Raw genomic sequence first — 14,273 nt, forward strand, 5'->3', positions numbered from 1 at the left:
AAAGCAAAACCGAAAACCAAACAACTGAATCCTTAATGCTGTGGGAAAATTTTTTTGACGATATGTTTAATATGTTCTAGTCCAATCTGAATTCTTTTGGCTAAGTGTGCTAGTCTTATCTATGTGTCCTGTGTCCTAATAATGTTTAGATAATAAAATTTTTTGGCTTTTGGTTTTATCAGGGTTTTCCTTTTGATGTGTACAAGTTTTTTTAAATTAACATTTACAGTGCTGAAACTTACACTTGTATACAGTTTTCTTTAATGTGTTTCAAATACCATGAAAAGAAAATCTATGAAAAGTTCTAAGTTTTTTCATAAGGACATTGTGCTTACTCCGTGTCTTCCTTAGATAAGAATTAAAGTTCTTAACATTTTGTCTTATGTGTCCCAACTTTTATTTCAGTTTTAGTATGTTTACTTTTAGGTTCCAAATATTAATTGAACTTGGAGAACTCAGATGAGGTCGCTTCTTTTTTTCCCCTAAAAAATCAAAATGCTAAGCATCTTTCCTGATTTTTATCTCTGTTCTTTTCTAGTTGGATGAAAAATCTGACAAACAGTATGCTGAAAATTACACAAGGGTCAGTATATAAATTCCTAAGAAAATTAAGTTCTCAGGGTCAATTTACTTTCCACAACAATTTTATCTTTTATTTTACTACAGTTAACTGATGAGCTACTCTTCCTCTCTTCATCTATTTCCTGTCCTTGACCCCCCAAATTCCTGTGAGGTTGAATCATGTGAAGCACTGGGAAGAGAAAAGACATTGCATTTTATTTCCTTGAATGCCACCTCTTAAACTTTTGGCTGCTCTTTTGATTTTCATTCCTCTAGAATTTAATCCTGAGAAGCAGCCGTTAAACACTGAAAATGAAGAAGTGTCTTTAGGAATGGTAGTGACAAACTCTGAGGGTTAATTTTTTTTCCTTTATAGATAAATTACTTCTTTGAAGTAAAGTAACTCTTTTCTGGCAGTTGCTTTGTGTTTAAAAGCCTCTAACTTTCTTCTAAAAATATTTTTAGAAAGTCATCTTAGGGAAACTGTTAAGGTTGATTTTGTGCTATGCCCTCAAAAGATATACCAGTTTTATCCAACAGAAATATAGTACAAGTCGCAAATGTAATTCACATATGTAAGTTTAAATTTTCTAGCAGTCACACTAAAACAGTAGAAAGAAGCAGGTAAAATTAATTTAAATAATATATTTTATTTAACCCAAATATCTAAAATATTTAAACATAATCAATATGAAAACTTATTAATGAGATATTTTACATTCTTTTTTTCCACACTAAACCTTTGAAATCTGGTGTGTATATTACACATTAAAAAAATTCTCAATTTGGACTAACCACATTCTAAGCCCTCAGTTGCTCCATGTGGCTACCTGGCTGCTAGATTGAACAGCACAAATCTCTGCCATTTATTAATCCAATAGCATAGTCTCACATTTAAACTAATTGTGGGAAGAGCAGTCTAAATTCATAATGATTTACAGTATTATTGCTCTCAGTTGCAAATAGTATCTCCAATTTTATCAACAAAGTATTAGGAAAAGAAAAGATCCTAAAAAAGTAGCCTCAAGAACTAAATAGGAGGACTGCTAATTAGCATATCACAGAGAACACACTAAAACTATTCAGAATCAATCTGCGGCACTCACCCAGCGCTGTTTACAGTATAGCAAAGAGAAACTTAGACAAACTGTCACACCAACTGTTTCCTTCTTAGTTATTATGAATTCTGGATTCCAGCAAAGTGAGTGAACGAAGTTACGCTGAGTGTGCCTGGGCCCTTTTCTGGATACCCCCTCCCCAAAGCCAGTTTAAATTTTGGTCTATGGGTTGCATTTGGTAACTTCTCAGCCACACTGCGTTAGATCTCTCCCCACTGCCCCACTTTTAGTTTCCACAACAAATATGTTTTTAAAGAAACAAGTCTTAAAGTGTCGTATTTCTTTTTCTCTAGCCTTCATCTCGAAATTCTGCCTCAGCAACAACCCCTCTAAGTGGAAACTCGTCCAGAAGAGGAAGCGGGGACACCAGCAGCTTAATAGATCCAGACACCTCATTAAGTGAATTGCGGGTAAACCGCAACTTTTGGTTTGCTTTCTATAAACAGTTTTTTGGCTTCTTTGTAGTGTGGTAGTATACTGGAACTATTCAACATTTAATGTGACTTAGTAGGAAGAAAAGAAGTATGAGTTCTTTACAGAAATTGTTTGTACATTTCAAGAATGTGACTCGGGTCTGAGAGGAAGGAGATTAGTTAATTCTTTTTCTGTTCTCTTTCCTGAACATTTGATGATACTGGAATGAGTTCTGCTAATTTACAAATGCCAAAAAAACTTTAATATAGGTAAAAGTAATTCTCTTAAATAATTGGCCATATTTTAAATGGAAAATATGTGGTTGTACAAGGAACCAGACTCTGGGAATTGTTAGTTTTCTGGGCCATTATGGTATTATGTGGCTACTTGAATCCGTTTATCTCTGTTTTTCATGATAAGACACGTATAATAATATTTAGGATAACAGAAATACTTCAGTAATGGAAGCTCATTTAACCCATTAGTTGAGTCTCCATCCTTATTAATGACGCTTTCAAAATGTATTTGAATGTCTATTTGCTGAAAGTGCTTCTTGTGAGGAAAGGGAAAAGGGTAGTAATACAAATTGCATTTATTCACTTATTAAACATTTATCGAGCACCTGGCCGCACAGATTTAGGCAGTACACACACTTCGGACTTAAGGAATTCACTGTTTCACAGGGAAGACAAACGGATATAAAGCAGTAAAAAACCAGGTGGTGTGGTACTACAGTAGTAGCAAGAAGGGAATTCAGAGAAGCATCATGTAAAATAGACTAGAAGGAGGTAACAAAAAGCTTTCAGAGGAGACAAACTCTGAGCTAAGGGGTGAAGGAAGGATAAAAATTAACCAGGCAAAAAAGCTGAAGGAGAAGGCTTTCTCAGAGTGTTAACTTCAGAAAACCAGAAGGGTGTGTGTATAGCGAAGTTGCCAGAGAGCAGGAAGAGAAGTGAAGACAGGTAGTGGGTGAGAGAGAAGGGTGGAGAAGTGGTGATGGACCAAGTCACAAAGCACCATGTATGGCTGCTGAAAGGAGTTCAGGTTTACCCTGACAGCTATGAGACATCAAATAGGGGGGTGGTGCTGTCTGAGCTGCATTCCTAAAGACTGACCGTGGAATGGAAGAAGCGTTGGAGGCAAGAACAGTTACCCGGTGGTTGAACAAGAGGATGAGATGAGTGAGTCAAAACTCTGATGGGAGAAAATATGCTCCGAAGAGAATATTGGAGGTTGGGAGTTGGTTGGTGGATAGAGATAGAAAGTTAAGGGAGGGTTCTTGTTTTCTTTTAAAGGTGGCATTAATTATTGTTTTCATTGGCTGGATTGAGCCAGTAGAGAGAGAATTTAAAGCTTGAGGGAGGAGGCGGGGTAACTTGACAGAGCAAACTGCCTGTGGGTGAGAGGAATGTCCAGGGATCAGATAGGTGAGGGGTGGCCATCGCTTCCCACAACACAGAAGAGGAGGAGGTAGGGACAGGTGGTGACAGTAAGACTGTTGGCAGTGTAGGAGGAGTAGTCTGTCTTGTGACTTGGGCATTTTATAAAAGTGGGCAGAGGGTTAGAAGAGGGTGGAAGGGTTGAAACAGTGGCAGTGGCACTGCAGAAGGAGACCCAGCTCAGCCTGGCTATGACTTCGAAGGGTCATTATTTATTGAGCTCTTGCTAAGTACCAGGCGTAAGTGCTGAGGGTGTGAAGTTGAGTAAACTAACTCTTGCCTTTAGGTGCCATTTGCTAGAGGGACAAAAGAGAGGATGAGGCCTTCCAGCCTCAGACTTAGCTTGTGATTGCTGTTTAATTGTATTTCTTCTTTGAGAGAATGACCTCCTTGAAGGAAGTGAGATTTCGTGTCCTAGCATTTGGCTCCTAATAGACACTCAATACATGTCTGTTTAATGACTCAGTGAGTAAAAAAGCCTACCAAGGAGGGAATGAAGAGGGCAGGGGACATATAATACAGAATAAACTGTGTATAATAGGCCTTTGATAATTGATCCTACCTGTAATTGCAGAATTATATTTAGGGCCTGAAACAGTTATTTTCCACCTTAATCAACCATCCAGAATAGACCTAAAGTAGCAAGGTCGGGTACAGGGAAACAATATTTTCCATTTAAAATGTGACCTGCTTCTTGACTTTTCTTATAAGGACTATGGTAACATTTGGAGCAAAGGCTTTTGTCATCATTTAAATGGTGTCCTCAGGATAGACTCTCTCATTTGACACTGTGTTTAAAATGTTTGTGTTTAACTTCCCTCCCTTTATTTATCTTTCTCCCAAATTAATTGTGATCAGTAACCAAGTCATCGAGAGGCAGCCTTATTCATATCTAGGTTTACATTTAAAAAAAACTTCTCTATGAGTCAGCAAAATTTGCTGCTTATAATTAATTTGCTGCATATTTTACTATTTCTAGGTGAAGCATTATGCTAAAAATTATTTAAATGATTTATACAATTTTTTAAATTTTGTTAAAAGACATTATAACATACAGCTTTTTTCCATATGCAGCCCCACCCCCATTTGCAACTATTGTTTCAGCAAAGTGAATGCCAAGAAAATGTTTAACATGTTAGACTGATTACTCCAGACCTTCCCCAGCCCGACCATCACCTGGCCTGTTCCCATTTTAGTGGTTTGGACTGGCAGTTACCTTTGTGTACTTTGATTTCTCTGCTTTTGGTCTGGAATATATGAAAGTAATTCACATTTTCATCTGAATCCTTTGAGACTGAAGATATGTCTGTGTGTGGTTTTATGCAATGGTTCATTCCTATGTCCTGCAGGATATCTATGACCTTAAGGACCAGATACAGGATGTAGAAGGGAGATACATGCAGGGGCTTAAAGAACTAAAGGTATCAGGGCCCGCTCTGCAGCCCACGCATGCTCTCTGTACGCAGAAGCGTTGGCAATGGTGGTCTCACAAGCTCCGTTAACCCCACTGCACATAGCTTTACTAACAGTGTTTGTCTTTCAAGCATGTGCTTAACCTGCAATGCATAGGAAAGGTGAACTTCCAGTCTCTGCTTATGTTTAAATGTGTGGTACAGTTTTTGGAATATTCAGCAAAGATATTATACCTTATAGTTTTAAAACCTGTTTATAAAAGACTTACATGTCCCTTGCATCTTAGCCTTACAAAATTGAATTGGGCAAAAACCTAACAAGTGTTCTAAGGATATTTTTAAATTGAGAATTAGACCTTAAAATTCTTCCAAGCTTTTAGCTTGAAAGAGCACTGCCTATTTCTGTCACCAAATTCAGTCAATATTAAGAACAGGAGGAACAGACATCTAAGAGGGAGAGCATCATTGTAAATATTCCCTCTGGAGGAAGGACCTTGCAGCATGAGGACTGCGTTTTCTTTTTGTTTTGATTTTTTAACGTATAAGTCAAAAAGAGTTACACAGATTCAGTGCCTTAAAGAAGGCACTGGAGGTAAATTTAAATGGGCCTTATTTTCCCTGATCAAGGATGACTACATTTTCAATGTAAATGTGTGAGGCAGACATTTTAGTTGTAAATGGTACTTGATTACCTGTGTTTTCTTACGAAGTTCAAACCTAACATTATGAATTACTGGAAGTTTCTCTGAACACATGTAGGTCCCTATTTGAAATAGAAATACACACCAGGTCTCTAAAAATGCTTAACGAAGGCATTCGGAAAGGTGACTTGGGATATGCTCAAACGACAAAGCTGCCCTGACGTGATTGGACTTAGCCCGGCTCCCAGCCAAACCCTTCATGCAAGCGATTGTGGTCCGTAAGGAATATGGTTAAGACTCGGGACCAGAGTCCTACAGAGAGTGCCCCTGAGGGGAGCCTGGACGCTGCTGACAGCCGTGTGTGTTCGCCAGGAGGCATCAGAATTCCAGAGTTGGTGTGATGATGGGCTCCTCTAGTCTTCCTGCTCTAATTGTCAGGATTTAATCCCCCTTTTCAAGTTTTAGAGATAGGACTTTTGGAGATATCTTGGATCAAGGGAACAAATCCAGTACATTAAATAAATGCATTGATTTTAAAGTCTTGTACGTTACATAATGTATCAGGGAAGCAAGCAATTCAGAGGCATTCTTACCTGTTTGATTTTAAACATTTTCCTCTTACCTTTTAGGCCTACCATTTATTGCATTCTTTGTAGTATACAAAAAACAAATTAAAGTTATTTGAGACTTTGAACAGATAAGATCCCTTATCTTGATTCACAGTTATAATTGAACTTGACTTCAGATTATGCTTATCCTTGAAATGACTTTTAAATGGAAGGAAAATCATTTAAAAAATTATCTGGTTGGTGGTTGAAGCACAGTGGTATGATGTATCCATATCCTATTAAAAAAGGATGCTGGGTCAGTGCTTAGGGCATTATTCTTAAGCATGTCTGCCTTTGAAGTGCTTTTCCCACACTCTGTTCTCCATCCAGAGTCACTAAGGTCTCATTAAAACACAGACTGCTGGACCTTACTCCCAGATTTTCTCATTCAGTAGGTCTAGGATGGGGTTGTTAAAAATTTGCGTTTTTACCTAGGTCCCAGATAATGCTGTTACTGCTAGTTCAGAACCTACACTGAAAATCACTGCCTCAGATGCATTTAAATGTAACTAATTCCTTATGAGTATCATCATGTGAGTTAGATTAAAATCACTAAAACTACCTTGACACTTAAATTTAAAATAGTCTTCTGTGGTCTATTGTTTAAAGGAAGAATACATTCCATACATTTTATGTCAGTTTTATTATGTTATGTATTGTGTTCTTGCAGCTACTTCTTGAACTGGCTTAGCTTCATGCAATTGTGTCCTGTGTTATATGGGACTGAATTGTGAGGAGGACCTTTTTTTTTTTTTTCCTGTTAGCCTCTAAGATGGATCAGAATCATTCTAAATTCTGCATTATATTAAGATACTACTATATGTAAGCCATTATACAATTAACTTTGCTTATATTCCTTATTTTGGTTATATTTGTTCTCAATCTTAGTATAAATGTTACCTGTTAATACATTCCTGGTTTGTGAAGAATTAATAAGTGTATGTATAATGTGCCATTATTGAGATATAATTCAGATACCATAAAATTTACCCATTTAAAGGGTACAATTCAGTGGTTTTGTGCATAGTCACAGAATTGTGCAACCATCACCAATTTTACAACATTTTCATTACCCCAAAAGAAACCCCATACCAATCAGCAGTCATTCCCCACTCCTCCACTCCCACACCTAACCCTGGCTAGTCTATGTTCTCTTTTGTAATTGATTTTTTATTTAACATAATGTTTTCAAGATTTATCCCATGTTGTAACATACATCAGTGTATGTGTGTGTGTGTACAATGGCTGGGTAATATTACACTGTGTAGATTTTATCCATTTGTCAGTCGATAGGCATTTGGATTTTTTCCACTTTTGCGCCATTATGAATAATGCGGCTGTGGACATTTGTATACAGCTTTTTGTATAGACATATCTTTTCATTTCCCTTGGGTAGATTACCTAGGAATAGAATTGCTGGGTCATGTGGTAACTCTGTTTAATATTTCGAGGAGCTGCCAAACTTTTCCAAAGCAGCTGCACTGTTCTACATTCTCACCAGCAATGCATGAGGATTTCTAGTTTTTCCATATCCTCACCAACACTTACTATCTTGTTTCTGGTTTTTTAATTATAGATCGTAGCCATCCCAGTAGGTCTGAAGTAGTATCTCATTATGGTTTTGATGTATGTTTCCCGCTATTACTGATGATATTGAGCATGTTTTTATATGCTTATTGACCACTTGTGTACCTACTTTGGAGGAGTATCTTTTCAATCCTTGCCCTTTTAAAAATTGAATTATGTGTCTTTTTATTATTGAATTATGTTATTTATATATTCTGGATACAAGTTCCTTATCAGATATAAGATTTACAAATATTTTCTCCTGTTCTGTGGGTTGTCTTTTTACTTTCTTAATGTATTGTTTGTAGCATAAAAGTTTTTAATTTTGATGAAGTGTGTTTTTTCTTTCATTGATAGTTTGGTATTGTACCTGAGAAACCACTGCCTACTCCAAAGTCATGATGATTTATTTACTCCTTTGTTTTTTGGGAAGAGTTTTATAGTTTTAGCTTTTAATTTAGGTCTCTGATCCATTTTGAGTTAATTTTTGTGTATGGTGTGATGTACCATTCTGACTTTCATTTGCGTGTGGATTTCAGTTGTCCCAATACCACTTATTGAAAAAACTATTCTTTTCCCACTGAGTTGTCTGGGAACCCTTGTCAAAAACAGTGGGTCATGTAAGGATTCTGGACTCTCAGTTCTATATCACTGATCTTGATTTGTTAAACATTTCCATTAATATTTTTTGAATTTATTTCCAGAAGCAATGAGTTTTTCTATGTGAAGTGTTTTTCTTTTTAGTTTTAAAAATGTTACTAGGAGGTAGTAACCTACCAGAATAAATATATTAATTAAAAAACAGACTGTAAGCTATTTTAGGTGGGTAACTTTGAAATATATACAATTTTAGGCATTTAATGATAGCTCTTTTTTAAAAATAATCATTTTTGTACTGCTTGCTTTAAAATGACTAATATTTGAATAATTGCTAGAAAAAGTGTGTATATATTTACATCAACATTATTATGCAGAACAGAAAAGTACTGAAAACACACATCCAGGAAGTGGTGATATTCAAATGAGTATGCAATTTACTTGTGTAAAGAAAGGCTGTATTCTGTTATATCATTGCATTCAGAATAACAAATAGCTTGTTGTTCAAAACCACAAGAGTAACATTTCTGGAAACATTGATGTTTCTTCATTTTATGATTTTTATACTATAACTCTTATATGTTGTCTGCACACCTTTTCATCTTTCAGAGGCTACATTGCTGCTTGATTTTATTTTCGTGGATAGCAGAGAGCCCATAAAGGTCTTACAATGTCACTATTGGCTTATTGTCATCCTCCTGTTATGTGCATGTTACTAAACAAGGAGTTCCCCAAACTGCTTGTATTTTGCAAAAATGCATCTTCATGTGTGTGTGCTGGTGCTGTAGTTTCCTGCTATGTTCACAGCATATAGACAATGAACATATTTTAGATAGTAGGCTGATGACTTTCATTTCCGTTTAGGAGTCTTTATCTGAAGTGGAAGAAAAATACAAGAAAGCCATGGTTTCCAATGCACAGTTAGACAATGAGAAGAACAATTTGATATACCAAGTAGATACCCTCAAGGACGTCATTGAAGAGCAGGAGGAACAGATGGCCGAATTTTATAGAGAAAATGCAGAAAAATCAAAGGTAATTGCTCATATCATACCTTTCTCTTAGGTCATAAAATAAAATCTGCCATTTAAAAAGCTGGGGTTGATGGAAGAGTATAGCAATATCATTTGATGGAATGATATTTCCATCAAAACTGGAGCAAGGAAGTTGACAGAACATAAGATGTCAAGTGTTGAAATATTTTCCTTTTTAAATTTTTGTAAGATTTAATTTATTTTCTTAACGAGAAGCTTACAACCTCCTTTAGTTTCTGAAAATAGAATACAGCTCAAATTTTATCTTTATTTTCTATCTCTTAATTGGGACAATTACAGTGAATCACTTCTTCCTGTTATAACTGGCTGGAACTCCACAAAGCTCCAAAGACTTTCAGTGAAATGGTTCATTTTTTCTTTTCTTTTTCCCCCTATTTTTCAAGAGAACTCATTTTCTAAGTGGTTGGAGAGAAGTCTTTAGCCAGTTTTTAAAAAAACAAGCAGTGTGGAGACGTGGTTCAGAAATCGACAGGTTTTTTTTTTTTTTTTTTTTTTTTTTTTAGAGGTTTGTAAGCTGTATTGTTAAAATGTGCAGATGGAAAATAAAAGCCACTGCCGAAAGTCCAGATTTGCCTTTTGACAACTGCGGAAAACAAGTTGGTTCTCTTAAAAGCTTATTGGATTTTTTTTAAAAGTATTGAAATCAGTCCAAGCAGAGGACAAATGGATGTGACTGTCAGAAAATGAGTTGCTACTACACTGCAAAAATAAAAACCCCAGAAAATACCTTAGGAAATGTGCCTTGTTAGAAACAACAACAATCTGAATTTGTACGTAGCAAAGGGAGAAAAGCTGTTAATATAACATCTAAAGGACCAGCATTATTATCGTAGACTCTGCAGGGATTTCTTTCCTTGAGGTCTGAAAATGCTCATTCCAGTCTGTTTGGTCACCTTTAAGAATTGTTAGGTAGTATTTGCAGAGGGTTTGGGGGAAGGAGGGATGAAGAGGCAGAGTGCAGGGGATTTTTAGGGCAGCAATACTATCCTGTACCATAGTATATTGGTAGATCCATTGTACATTTATCAGCACCCATAGGATGTGCAGTGCTGAGAGTGAGCCCTAATATAAATGATGCACTTTGGGTGATAAAGTCACTGTAGGTTCATTGGCTCTAACAAACCTACCACTGCTGTGCGGGATGTGGACAGTGGAGAAGGCTGTTTGCGGTGGGGAGCAGGGGTATATGGGAACTCTGTACTTTCTGGTCAGTTTTGCTGTAAACTTAAAACTGCTCCAAAATAAAGTCTATCAATAATAATTTTTTTAAAAGGATAAGAAGACTTTAGATAGGTGACAAAAGAGGCTTCTGTTGCATTTTCATATTGATGACAGTGGCTCATTGAAGATTTGGTGACAATAAGTGGTTTCCTCTGTATCTCATAGGCCAGCTTTGGATATTCTGAGCCATCATACTTTTCCTAGACTCCTTGGCCTCCTTTTTTGCCTTCCCACACATTTTTCATATTTATTTTTGGCTCTTTGCTTCTAACAGATTAGAGGAAAATCTCATGCTAAGTATTTAACGGTCAGTACTAAAACGAGTTCTTACCTTTCCATCTTCTCAAATGTCCTTGAACATTTTTAAAATAAAAATAATCCCTGTGAGTTATTTTAACCAACTTTGTTTCTCCCTCCTGTCATTTTCTAAGATATAGAGATGTCTTAGTATACATACAGTTGTGACTTTTCAATTTGCTTTAGTTTTTAAATCTTGTGCTTTCTGAATTGGGAAAGTGTGTATCTGAAAAGAATTTACCCTAGAAATCTGCTTCTGGTATGAGATGCAGAAAGCTTTGTGATAGTGTCTCTCTCTGATATGCCTTCACCCTGAGCTCTCTTCTTCTAAGCACATATTGCCTCATGCAAGTAGAATGTTCATGTTCAGAGACATACAAAGAGGTCAGGTACTCTGGCATGTTTCATTACTATAATACAGATAATACAAATGGTGAGGGTGGAGAAGGACCATTCAATTACACAGTGACTTATTTTTTAACACTTCTATTGTGGCATAATTCCTGCACAGTAAACCACACATATTTCAGGTATACAATTTGATGAATTTTGATAGATGTATACATCTGTGAAACCACCACCACAATCAAGACAGCTAACACTTCCATCACTCCCCAAGATGTGCAAATTTCAAACTCCTGATTTATCCCTTCCTGCCTTCTTTACCTGCTGGTAATTGTAGGTTTGTTTTCTATGTCTGTGAGTCGGTTTCTCTTTTGTAGATAAGTTCATTTGTGTCTTTTTTTAAGATTCCACATATAAAGTGATATCATATAGTATTTTTCTTTTTCTTTCTGGGTTACTTCACTTAGAATGACAATCTCCAGGTCCATCCATGTTGCTGCAAATGGCATTATTTCATTCTTTTTATGGCTGAGTAGTATTCCACTGTATATATATACCACATCTTCTTTATCCAGTCATCTGCTGATGGACATTTAAGTTGTTTCCATGTCTGGGCTATTGTAAATAGTGCTGCTGTAAATATTGGGGTGCATGTGCCTTTTTGAATTATATTTTTCTCAGGACATACGCCCAGGAGTGGGATTGCTGGATCGTATGGTAAGTTTATTTTTAGTATTTTGAGGAATCTCCATACTGTCTTCCATAGTGGCTGCAACGATCTACATTCCCACCAGTAGTGTAGGAAGGTTCCCTTTTCTCCACACCCTCTCCAGTATTTATTGTTTGTGGACTTAAAAATGATGGCCATTCTGACTGATATGAGGTGATACCTCATTGTAGTTTTGATATACATTTCTCTGATAATTAGTGATATTGAGCATATTTTCATGTGCTTCCCCCACTCACATTATTTGAAACAAGTCCTAAATATCCCATATTTTAATATGAATTTAGGTATGGCTCTCTAAATGGTATGAACTTTCTCTTTTTAAAAATACAACACAAGACTATTTCACATCTGAAAAATTAAGAATAACTTCTTACTACATAACCTGTCATTGTTAAAATTTCATTTGTCTCAAATGTTGTAAATGACTTCTTTTTTGCACTTAAAAAAAAACAATCAGGATGTATATAAGTTCCATACATTGGAATTAGTAGTCATGTCTTATAAATCTCTTTTTATTTAGATTTCATCTCTTTTTCTCCCTTACAATTTATGTGTTGAAGAAACTGGATTGCTTGTCTTAATGGTTTCTGATAGTCTTAGGGATTTTGCTATTTCATCACCATGGTGTCTTTAAGATATTCCCTTTCTCTCTGTATTTCCTATAAATAGTTAAGTTTAGAGGATTTATGAAATATGGTTTTAGTCCACTTCATAGGTTCTTTTCCTTCTGAAGCCCAGGTATATGGCATCTTTCTTTGTAGCTGGAGACTTAGATGCGTTAGTTGATTAAGGATTACAAAATGATATATTCTAATTTTATCATTACTGCTTTCTTTTATTGTTTTAAAACAGCACTATTGAGATATAATTCACATACCATATAATTCTTCCCTTTTAAGTGTACAGTTCAGTGGTTTTTGTATGCTCATAGACATATGCAACTGTCACCACAGTCAGTTTTGGAGTATTTATTTCACCACATCAGCAAGAAACCCTGTACCCTTTAGCTATCATCTCCCTATATCTCGCTCCCCTCAGCCATAAGTAACCACTGATCTACTTTCTGTCTGTGTAGATTTCCCTTTTCTAGACTTTCACGTCAGTGGAATTGTATAATACGTAGTCTTTGAAGGTTGACTCCTTTCACTTCAGTTAACAGTTTCAGGGTTCTTCTGTGTTGCAGCATGTATCACTACTTCACTCCTATTTATGGGCTAATGTATAGGTATGCCACATTTTTTTTTATCCATTTGTATATTGATGGACATTTGATGTTTTTCCACTTTTTATCTGTGATGAATAATGCTGCTATAAACATTTGTGTACAAGTTTTTGTGTGAACATAAGTTTTTCTTTCTCTTAAATATACACCTAGGAGTGGAATTGCTGGGTCATAGGGCAACTCTGTGTTTAACCATTTGAGGAGTAACCAGACCCTTTTCCAAAGTGGCTGCACCATTTTACATTCCCTTTAGCGGTGTATGCAAGTTCTGATTTCTCCACATCTTCACCAATACTTGTTATTATCTGAGTGTTTTCCCTAGTCATCCTAGCAGGTATGCTTTTGATTAGCATTTCCCTGATGACTACTGATTCCAAGTATATTGTGGTATGCCTTCTGACTATTTATCCATCTTCCTCAGAGAAATGTCTGTTCAGATACTTTGCCCATTTTTAAATTGGATTGTCTTTTTTGTTACTGCATTGCTAGAGTTTGTATATTCTAGATACAAGTTCCTTATTGGATACATGGTTGGCAAAAATTTTCTCCCATTGCATGAGTTGTCTTTTCACTTTCCTGTGCTTTATTTATTAGTGTAAATCCTCATTTAAAGAGGAACTTCCCCTTGTCTCTTATTACTCAGATGAGACAGTCTATATAGGAAAGGCACGATAAAAGCTTGATTCTTTTCCTTTGTTTTACAGATTTTCAGAATAAGAAAGTGACTGTTTAGCATCCTCTCAGTGACCGATTATTATTATTTATTTTTTATTATTTAAAAAAATGGGGGGGGTTAAGTTTAGTTGTTTATTTATAGAGGCAGTACTGGGGACTGAATCCTGAACCCTGTGCATGCTAAGCTTGCACTCTGCCACTTGAGCTATACCCTCCCCCTATTATAATTACTTTTAAATAGTGATGAATGCAAGAATTCAAGCATTTGATCATTTCAATCTATTGTAGCTTTTATTCATATTGATTTTCAAGTCATCTCACCTTCAAGTGTGAACTACTTCAGGTTGATTCCCAAGTAATTTTGACATAAGT

The 14,273-nt window shown here is 36.0% G+C and overlaps 1 protein-coding gene across 20 annotated transcripts in view; it reads left to right on the forward strand.

Annotated features, from left to right (window-relative positions):
* LRRFIP2 (LRR binding FLII interacting protein 2) overlaps positions 1 to 14,273 on the forward strand; it is a 99,548-nt gene that overhangs the window by 63,466 nt on the left and 21,809 nt on the right. For 13 of the 20 annotated variants that reach the window (XM_031469910.2, XM_031469913.2, XM_031469912.2 and 10 more), the window contains 4 exons: positions 539 to 583; positions 1,973 to 2,089; positions 4,882 to 4,953; positions 9,221 to 9,391. In XM_031469910.2, the coding sequence (XP_031325770.1) occupies positions 539 to 583; positions 1,973 to 2,089; positions 4,882 to 4,953; positions 9,221 to 9,391 (405 nt within the window). The remainder of the gene's footprint in view (positions 1 to 538; positions 584 to 1,972; positions 2,090 to 4,881; positions 4,954 to 9,220; positions 9,392 to 14,273) is intronic. The other 7 variants (XM_031469930.2, XM_031469916.2, XM_031469920.2 and 4 more) reach the window with 1 other exon arrangement.

Source organism: Camelus dromedarius, chromosome 17 (genome assembly GCF_036321535.1).
Source record: "Camelus dromedarius isolate mCamDro1 chromosome 17, mCamDro1.pat, whole genome shotgun sequence".
Classification (NCBI taxonomy): domain Eukaryota; kingdom Metazoa; phylum Chordata; class Mammalia; order Artiodactyla; family Camelidae; genus Camelus; species Camelus dromedarius.